Source organism: Phyllostomus discolor, chromosome 9 (assembly GCF_004126475.2).
Source record: "Phyllostomus discolor isolate MPI-MPIP mPhyDis1 chromosome 9, mPhyDis1.pri.v3, whole genome shotgun sequence".
Classification (NCBI taxonomy): Eukaryota; Metazoa; Chordata; class Mammalia; order Chiroptera; family Phyllostomidae; genus Phyllostomus; species Phyllostomus discolor.
This window is the reverse complement of record NC_040911.2, coordinates 63,006,172-63,015,980: the sequence shown is the minus strand read 5'-3', so window position 1 is coordinate 63,015,980 and position 9,809 is coordinate 63,006,172. Positions and strand designations below refer to the sequence as shown.

At 48.7% G+C, this 9,809-nt stretch overlaps 1 protein-coding gene across 1 annotated transcript; it reads left to right on the top strand.

Annotated features, from left to right (window-relative positions):
* The first annotated feature begins 345 nt into the window (after window positions 1–345).
* PAX1 (paired box 1) lies at window positions 346–8,983 on the top strand. The gene is made up of 4 exons (XM_028524890.2): window positions 346–1,249; window positions 2,835–2,977; window positions 3,495–3,714; window positions 8,480–8,983. Exons 1-4 carry the CDS (start codon window positions 610–612, stop codon window positions 8,569–8,571), a joined length of 1,095 nt encoding a protein of 364 aa, XP_028380691.2. The 5' UTR covers window positions 346–609; the 3' UTR covers window positions 8,572–8,983.
* The last annotated feature ends 826 nt before the right edge of the window (window positions 8,984–9,809 follow it).

Here is a 9,809-nt window from a genome sequence, read left to right as displayed (position 1 = left end):
GCAGCGAGCTTGGCAGTGGTGCACAGTACGTTTCCAGCCTGCGGCCAGATAGCCACGGCACCCGGCTCGCGCTCGCCTTCCCTTTATGCCTCTCCATTGGCGGTGGGCGCCGGAGCTCTCCGGGACTGCGCTGGGCCCAAGCGCAGCCGCCCGGGTTTCACGCAGCTGGCTAGCCTGCACACCATGGGTAAGGGGATGAAGGCAGGCGGGTGGGCGGGTGGGAGGACGAGATGTGCTGTGTCCCGGTGTTTCCTTTTTCCTCTCGCCTTCCCCCCACCCCCCGTAGACCTCATCCTGGTTATGGACGAACCGAGTTTTCCTCAAGTGCCCAGTCTTTTGGGTGAGGTGGGGGCAGTCCGCTGCGTTGGGGTTGGGGCGTCCCACGTGAGATGTGTCAAATGGACGTGGAGGGTTGTAGGGTTCCGCACCCCGCTCCAGGGTCCCTATGACTGCGCTCACTTCCGAAGGCATACACAGTGTTTGCCCGCAGATTCTGTGTATCCTCAGGACACTTTCTGAGGCACGCCTGGGTGTGGACCCTAGCCCAGTACAACCACCCAAGGATAACTCTCTGGTATTTTCTTGGTTTCTTGCTCACTGTCCTCGGGAATGTCCGCAGAGCAGACGTACGGTGAGGTGAACCAGTTGGGCGGCGTATTTGTCAACGGCCGCCCCCTGCCCAACGCCATCCGCTTGCGTATCGTGGAGCTGGCGCAGCTGGGTATCCGACCTTGTGACATCAGCCGGCAGCTTCGGGTATCCCACGGCTGCGTGAGCAAGATCCTGGCGCGCTACAACGAGACGGGTTCCATTCTGCCAGGGGCCATCGGAGGCAGCAAACCCCGCGTCACCACCCCTAACGTGGTCAAGCACATTCGGGACTACAAGCTGGGCGACCCTGGCATCTTTGCCTGGGAGATTCGCGACCGGCTGCTGGCCGACGGCGTCTGCGATAAATACAACGTGCCCTCTGTAAGCTCCATCAGCCGCATCCTGCGCAATAAGATTGGTAGCTTGGCGCAGCCTGGGCCCTACGAGGCCAGCAAGCAGCCGCAGCCACAGCCGGCGCTGCCCTACAACCACATCTATCAGTACCCTTACCCCAGCCCGGTGTCGTCCACTGGCGCCAAAATGGGCAGTCACCACGGGGTCGGGGGCACAGCAGGTCATGTCAGCATTCCTCGTTCATGGCCCTCGGCGCATTCGGTCAGCAACATCCTGGGCATCCGAACGTTTATGGAACAAACAGGTCAGTCGTGGAGGCCTTCTGTAACCTTCTTGTAAGGGGCAGAATTGGAGATTAGGGGAGTGGGCATGAGGGGGAGGTGTCACCCTCTCTGCACCAGTTTGGATCAGGGGAAGGCTAGGGCTGGACAGGGGGGTTGAGGGTCACAGGCCTTATGTGGGAGCCCTCTGGTATCTTCAACTTTTTATGACAAATACGGAAAATATTTCCCTAATGGAAGAGCAATCTCGGACCACAGATTCAAAGGCCTGAAATTGCATCTTTTCATAACTGCGGGGGAAAAAAAGGCAAACTCTTATCCCAGATCTAAGACAAAACAAATGTCAATGAGTTCTTTCACTCTTAAGGGTCTTTTGGTATTCCTCACAGTTTTCCAAAAGGTCCCATCTCCCCCATGCCCAAAAGTTCTTTTGAGTAAAAGGCAAAGGGGCACCTGGCCTTTCTTGCATAGTGACCTAGATCTCAAGTAGGCCTAGCTTCATTGTAGGTTCTGGAACTGGGATCTCCATCATGGCACCCCATGGCTGCAGCCATCTTTGGGGTGGAAGCTCAAAGGATCTACCCTTCACCTGTCATTAGAAATTTATGGTTATATCTCTCAGGGAATGGAGGGAGTAGAGTAGAGAAAGAAGATTGTGGCAGCATTGGTGCAGAGCTTGGGAAAATCGTGTGTGGGCCAGACTGAGTGCCCTGTTTCTTCGAACGGTTCCCTGCCCCTAGCAGCTGGGCAAGGGATGGCATGCTTTTATGTGAGCAGACTGAGGAGGAGGGTAAGAAGCAAAATTCTCTGTAGCCCAAGAGAGAAGGGGGTAGGAGCTGCAGAAAGAAATTGAAAGCTTAGCCCTTGCGGCAGTGGGGCGTGCTGTTGAGGCCCCAAACAAGGTTTGTTTCTTACAGTGGCTCAAACCTAGATTGGGCCACTGGCTGGGGCTAAAGCTTCCCCTGGAACCATCTGTGGGCAGCTAGCTGAGACCTGGCCTTACCAGGTCTGTGCTCAGTTCTGAAACTTTTTTTGTGTTTCTCTCTTGCGCACACATCTGTGGAAGAAGCAGACACGCACAGGGGATGCGTGCTGGTCACTGGGTTGATGCCTCCTTTGGGAGATCCTAGATGTCTCTGGAGGCAGTTTTGAGTAAAACTGTCTCCCAGCCTTCCAGACATTTGCTAAGACTTTGAGAATTCCAAACAATTCTCAGGAGCCTGCTTTGGATTTGAACTTGAATCTTACTGGGACCTGCTTGTAGACAGGAGAAAGGCACCATGACTGAGTAAGCCCCTGTCTCAGAGGCCACCTCTCTGCCAGACATCTCTTTTTCGGAAAGCTGTTTGCAGGCTTGGTGGAGCAAGGAGGAACTTCTGCCCCGCTGGGCCTGAAAGTGAAATCTCATGCTCCTGTTGCCTGTCCACTCTTGATCGATCACTCTAGGAGTGTTTGGTGCCTCAGGTGTTTGCAGGACTCTCAGCTGCACTCTGGGAAATGAGCTAAGTGCTTGTACGCAGGTGTATAAACGACTGGCCAGAGGGCCTGAACTTATTATGCTCAGCGCAGATTCGGATGTATCTACTAATCCTTCCTGTTTCCCTGCAGGGGCCTTCGCCGGGAACGAAGGTGCCGCCTACTCCCAGAAGATGGAAGACTGGGCTAGCGTGAACCGTACGGCCTTCCCGGCCACCCAAGCAGTAAATGGGCTCGAGAAACCGGCATTAGAGGCGGACATTAAGTACACCCAGGTAATCAAGGGTCAAGGGAAGGAGATGTCCTTAATCAGATGAGCAGAAGATTGTGGGTGGGGAGGAGGATTGGGGGAAAGAGAGAGAAAGAGGGAATTCCTGGCCTTGGGATTTCTGGAAGCTGGGCCACCCTGCACCCGCAGGGGCATTTTCTCTTTTTTTCTCCACAATACTAGTTTGGTGGGGAGGTTGGCTTTAGAGGGGATTGAGTTGCCTTTTTCCAAGATACTTCCACTATAAAAACTTGATGATTTTAACACAGATGATTGAGGACTCTTTCTCTACATCCTGGTTGATGAATACCATGATCCCCATCACTTATCATTATTGTTTATAAAAATGTGAGTGAACATCATTTTGCCAGAATCCTTACTAGGAAAATTAGAGGCCAAGCTTTGCGTGGAGATAATTGAGGTGGCAGAAATGGGAAAGAAGGATCTCTTGTCTCAGTAACTCCATATGCTGGAGAAGACGGCCGGATTACTTAGTGATGGTCTGTCCCTCTGCATCCTCACAGTCTGCATCTGGCCTTTCCGCAGTGGGCGGCTTCCTCCCCGCCTGCGCCTACCCTGCCTCCAACCAACATGGGGTGTACAGCGGGCCAGCGGGGGGCTACCTCTCCCCGCCGTGGCCTCCCGCTCAAGGACCCCAGTTGGCGCCCTCCGGAGCCAGTGTCACAATGCACAGCGGGGAGCTCGCAGTGGCGGCGTTGACCTTCAAGCATCCCAACCGAGAAGGTGAGGGGTACGGGTGGGGATGGATCGGGCGAAAGCAGAGCGGGTTAGGAAGGGTTCAAAGGTGGGGGGTGTAATAGTGGGAAAGATAGCGAGAGATTTGGTACCGAGCATAAATCCTTCCTTCCTCCAAATTAAACGTGTTGCTTCTTGGAGCAGATTGATTTATAACAAGTGTATGCCCTGATGCGTGTCCCTAGAAAGGCAGGCAGAGGTTGAAAGAGGCCCTAGGACTGCCCCCACCCACACACACTTGTACAGGGAAAGAAGGAAGAGGGTCAGGTTTGGATATGGTTCTTGTGCCCTTGGGCAAGTAATTGCTTCTCCCTGCCTCTCATTTCTCCATCCATAGAAGGGTCTAGAAGCATTCAGGCACACCTTTCTGTGGCCTGAGAAGCTTAGCCTTTTGTGGTGGACCTGCTCTGGCACCTGAACCGGAATCTGGATACTTGCAGGCACTGCCCTTTTGTTTCTTTCCAGGTTCCTCTTAAAAACAAAAACAACAACAACAAAAAAACTGGACCTTCATTCTTGGGAAAAGGAAAGAGCATTTCAACCATGCATCCCTAGGATTAGACTCTTTGAACTCTGTGTGGTTTGGAGTACTTCTTTCCATGGCTGGGAGTACTCTCTCCTCCTTCCCTTTCTCCATGATAAGTCAAATTAGTAGAATTCAGGTGTTTAATTGCTGGTCAACAGTGCCAGGGGCATCTTATTACGCTGACCTTCAGGTTCTGTTTTTTTTTCCTATAAATTGGGAAAAGCTCATTTATCCTTGAGTCTTTATTTTCCTCATAGGTGAAAGGAGTGGCAGAATTTGCTAATTTCAAAAAACCTCCCTGTGATAGGTTCTGACCACCAAAGTATTCAACTTCAACTACCCTGAGAAAGGAAAGAGTCACCTAAGGGGGTCCCAGCAACAGCAGTGAGGGGAACAGAACACAAACCTTAGGGTCAGCCTGGGGCAGAGTGGTATTCCAGAAGGATCTTTACCAGTAAACCCACCTCATATCTACCAAGGAAGAAGGGGTGGGGGGGGGCAGGAAAAAAGCTTTATTTCCAAGGAGACACAGTATCCTGACTTGAGTTGTGTGTGTGTGTGTGAGAGAGAATATTTTAAACTGCCCTTAATAAATCAAGTAAATCAATAAAAAAACAAAAATATTTTTATTTTCACCTTTCTTAAAACACAGACATGGAATATAAGTTACAAAAATTGAGAATTATAATTTTAAGCTTTAAACTAAATTTAAAAATAGAACACGAGTTGCTCACTTATAAGAAAATCCAAATAAAGGAAATTTTAAAAAATTGAGTATTAGAACTGCTCTAAAGCTTTACATTTAAGGAACAATAAGAGGTCTCAGAGTGAATGCTTTGCTCAGGGTCTTTCTTGTGCTTGGCCTCAAATCTACCTGCTTTCTGGACAACTGACCTTATATTTGAATGAGAAATTGAAATGGAATTTACCTCATTCTGTAAATCATTTGACTAAGCAGGTTAATTTTAATTTGAAAAGTATATCCACACATTTAAACAATTTCCCCCATTGCTGATCTCAAGCAGAAAGATTTAGAAAAGGACTCGCTGTTTTCAGAAAAATGTAGTCCTTTGCTAACTTTGTTCTGGGGCATTTCAAGCTCAACATTAGAAACAAATTATGACCCATAGGTAACAACCCAAAAGTAAAACACACAGTTCTGAATTCTAAACTAATTTAATTTAATTGGGCTGGAGATTCATTGGTGATTGGTTTTCTTTAGTAAATAATTTCAGAAATACAGAGCTATTGAATGGCATTTGCATTCATGACCTTTTTACCATTATATTCACTTCCTATTATGAAACACCTCACTAATTTTCAACATCTGTAGCAACAAATAGCTACATTAGTTATATGAAATTAATAGCTTAATTTCCTGATCCTCACAGTTCTTTAAAGACATAGGTAAAGAATCATCAAATAAATGAGGGCCATCATTAAACAAAGAGGGCCCTAAACTGCACACAGGTATTTGCCTTTGAACAAGGAACACAAAAATAATTAGAATTATATACCTATTTAGGTTAAGAATTTTTATTCTTACTGGCAGAAAAGCTGGCTTCAAAGACTGTCCATCCACACCACCAACTTGTCTTTGGAAAATTAAAATGCAAAGTAATCTGAATCACTGCCTCCCTCCCATCATTGTTTTAAAATTATATTTAAATAATCCCATAAGACAATTACTATATTTAATTGTTCAGTTAATAAAAATAGTAGGAATAGCCTTTATTGAATTATTTTTCAGGAGGAAAAAATTTCTTTACTGAAAGCAATTTAATATCATGAATGCTCAGTAAAAACAAATATTTTTGATCGTCTAATCCATGTATCTTCCAAATCAAGTGCCAGTGAACTTAGAGGTTACCTTAAGGGTAGTCTAACCAAATGCTAAATTAAGCATCACGATGTATGAATTTTGCCTTAGTAAAGAGTAATGCCTGTGGGTTCCATATTAGCTAGCAAGAAAGTATAATTGACATTACCCATCCATGAAAGCAAACTTTAATTCTTGGGAACCTAAGGAATAGAAAGTTCTAGTTTATCTACATGTGGAAAGGTGCTGATTTGCTGGGAATTTCAACACCTATCCAATTGTCTTTTCATAGCCAAGGCAGGAACCATCTCATCCCCACCCCCACATGTGACAGACCTCACCAGATGTTCCCTCAAGACAATTAGTATTTACAGCGTGTTTCCAGAAGACTTCAAAACCTCAAAATCCTTCCCATCAGGGGTTTGGAAAGACTAAAGATTTGGAAATCAAATCTATAAGTAATTGCATAGGTTCAAAGAAAATTTTGTTTATATTTGTTACAGATAACTTTCATCTCCCTTCTTGTTATCTCTGCTCAGGATTAGTTCTTGAAAAATCAATCCTAAAAGCAGCCTTTGCCAGAGAGCACTAGGGTGAAGGCGTTTGCCTGAGAGCCCGGGCGCTGGCAACTGGGATTTCATTTGACCCAGCCCTTTGAGACCTCTTCCCAGATGCCCCCCCCCCCCCCCTCAACGCTCCTCCACCCTTCGTCTGCCCTCACCCCCTAGGTCCCAGTGGTCATGAAATTGCAGTCCCAACATTTAAAAAATGTGTGTCCCCCTAGAATTAAGTTAAACCTCCTGCAAAGTGTCCAATGCCTTAGGGCCCCAGCCTCTGACGCACTCTTAGTGTCCGGGGTCCTGCGGTGGCAAAGGATGGTAGCAGAGGCCCTATGGGGAAGCCTGGAGTTGGCAGAGCTAAAAAGGCAACAAGATTTGCCCTGCAGAGGATGTGGAATCTATCTCTGGGCTCCTGGTGTTTTATTTTTCATGATTTTTATTGCTTGTCTCTAAGGCAACTGGCCTTAGACTGAGAAACCTCCTCCTCAGAGGTTTTCTAAACAAGTCCTCACCTGGAAGTGTGTGTACAGAGTGGAGAGAGGAGGTCTGGAAACTTCTCTGGCTGAGTGGCCACAACTGTTTAGGAAAGAGAGCTGAGAGGTGATGTGGGGGTGTGTGGGTGTGAAATGAGGCAGGAGAGGCGAGGTGTGGGACAGCTGATGGGTCACTCAAACCAGATGTGTGTGCTTGCCTATGTGTGTGTATACATGCATCCCTCTAGCAGAGGTGTACCACCCAGCTCCTCACACTCACAGTTGCCCATGGGGCTGGAGCAGAGGCAGGGGTAGATGCAGGGAAAAATATTCGAGTTCCCCCTCACACCAAAATGAGGTACTCAGAGCTCCCCCTTCAAAGAAGGACTTGGCAGAGGGAAAAAGAAAGTTGAAAATAGGTGCCTTTAGGTGTAAAAAAAACTTGTGGCTCCTAGTACAGGAGAAGCTGAGCTGCTAAGGATACGGAAGGAAAGACAGAGGTTGCACAAGGATGGTGTCACTTTTTTGGCTTCCAGTAGCAAAACTTGGGCCCCTATCCAAAACCCTAAATAATAGAGCAACGTACAGAATGCCACCTGATTTGGCAAACCTACTGTCACTTAACCCTGTGTCCCCTAGGCCCCAGGACATACTGTGCCTGAGGTGGTGAGGGAATCTGGATTCTTGGGCTAACGTCCACTGCTCACATAAAGAGCAGCCACTTCCTTTGCAGGGAAAGATCCTGGCTGCCCAGAGGCCCCCAAAGACACCTCTTTGGTGACTGGCACAGCACTCGATCTCCCCCTGTGTAAAGACAGCACGCCAAGCGTCTTTGAGGGACAGCGGACCTGATGCACTGGCAACTAGCTATCCAGGCTTGTGCCGCCAGTTGTGGTCTGAGGTTGGTGGGTGGAGGTTGGGAGGAGGGGGGTGGGAATCTCAGTTACCTGCTCCCTCCCCCAGAGGTCTCCGATCTCAGAGCTTCCGAGGCCGAGGGTGCACTGGGCGGCAGCGCAGCACCTTCCTGCACCCATGGCCTTCTTTATTAAGCACGTTGCAAAGAGAATTGTACCAAGCCAGTGGTCTGGCAGCACTTGCAAAATGGCCTTGCCAGAACAGCCACTTGCTATGGTTGCCCTTGCAAGTGACTCCTTTAGGGGAGGAGGAAGAGTGGGCACCGACTGACACTAGGGGCTGTTTGAGAGAGCAAGTCTCTGCTTCCTCCTTCCAAATCTCTGATATGTCTAGTGCTCTCAGCAAGTTCACCCTAGATCCTAGCACTGTCCTTTAGGTTTGCGGGTGTCCTGGCTCCCCGGGTCTCTGGTTCTGAACTGCGCCTTGCAGTGACCCAATACCCCTGTGCTTCCTCTCGCAGTGCCTGACCGGAAGCCTCTCAGCCCTGGCAGCAAGGCCCCAGACAGCCTCAGTAGCTTACATGGACTTCCCGTCCCAGCCTCAAACTCCTAGGGGTAGCGCTGCCCAGAGCGGGAGTCAGGAGGAGGCAGCGGAGCGGCAGGCAGACCAGGAAGCGCAACTAGGCTCTGCAGCTTCGTGGAGCCACTGGATGGAAGGACAAGGACACGAGGAAGAGGTGCAGTGGGTCTGCCCGTGGGGGCACGCCCCGTCAACCCTAGGCCTTGCTCTGTCCCCTGCCCCACAACCCCTTCCCCCACCACACTTCAGTTGCGGGTCAGGATTTTCAGGCTTTCATGAACTTTGGTTTTCAACCGTTGAATCCATGTTGTGACACTTGCTCAGTGTGGCCTCCTTTGACCAGCCTTTTCCCACTTCTTCCAGGATTGTCCTAAACTCTTCGTCCCTCCCTCTTTCCCCTACTTCCCTCTTTCCCCATTTCCCCTCCAGTTCCTTCTTTCTTTTCTAACTCCTTCCCTCCTACTCTACCTTTCTTTCTTTCCTCATTTCCCCTTCCTTCTCTTTATCCTTTAAAGTTTTTCCTCTTTAGTCCCTTCTGCTTTCCTCTCTCCTTCCCTTTCTGCCCTGTCTACTGTGCTCTTCCCTGTGTTTCAGCCCACTCCACCACTTTCTATCCTTCAGCCTTTGACAGACAGTTATTCTGTTTCTTCTCACTCCTACTTCTTCCCTCACACCCAGGAAAGCCTCAAAGGGGTCTCCATGACAGTCCCTCCTCCGGCAGCTGTGACCCTTTAACCTCCACCCACTGTATCCCCTAGCCCTAATGAAGGGATCTGGAACTTAAAAAGGGAACAGAGAGGCCATAGCTTTCTATATTTTTATAGTAATGAACTGGAACAAAACCCCATGAATTGTGTTCTCCCTCCACCTCCCCAGGATATTGTCTGATAGTCTGTATTTTCTCAATGCCCAGTGACTGGGTTACTCTTTGCTTCCTCTAAGATGCTGTCACCCCAAAGAAGATTAGGGTAGAAGTAGGGGACATGAGGTCATTGATATTTTCTGTAGTTAGAAATCTGCTTGCCCTGGAGGTGCCTCTTCTCACCCCTGTATACCTAACAACCTAAGAGAATCTGGCACATGGTAAATGCATAAACATGGTTTCTGATGTTGGGGGGAAGCAGGTCAGCACAATTTGTTAAAATTGCAGACTGACTTGGGGTTACAAAAGGGCAATCTGGTTTCTGGTCTGCAAAAGGCAATGGTCAGAAAACCCTGGAAAGTGCCTTCTAGAGCTGGACACAAGAGCAGTTAACTGCTTCCAAGTTTAA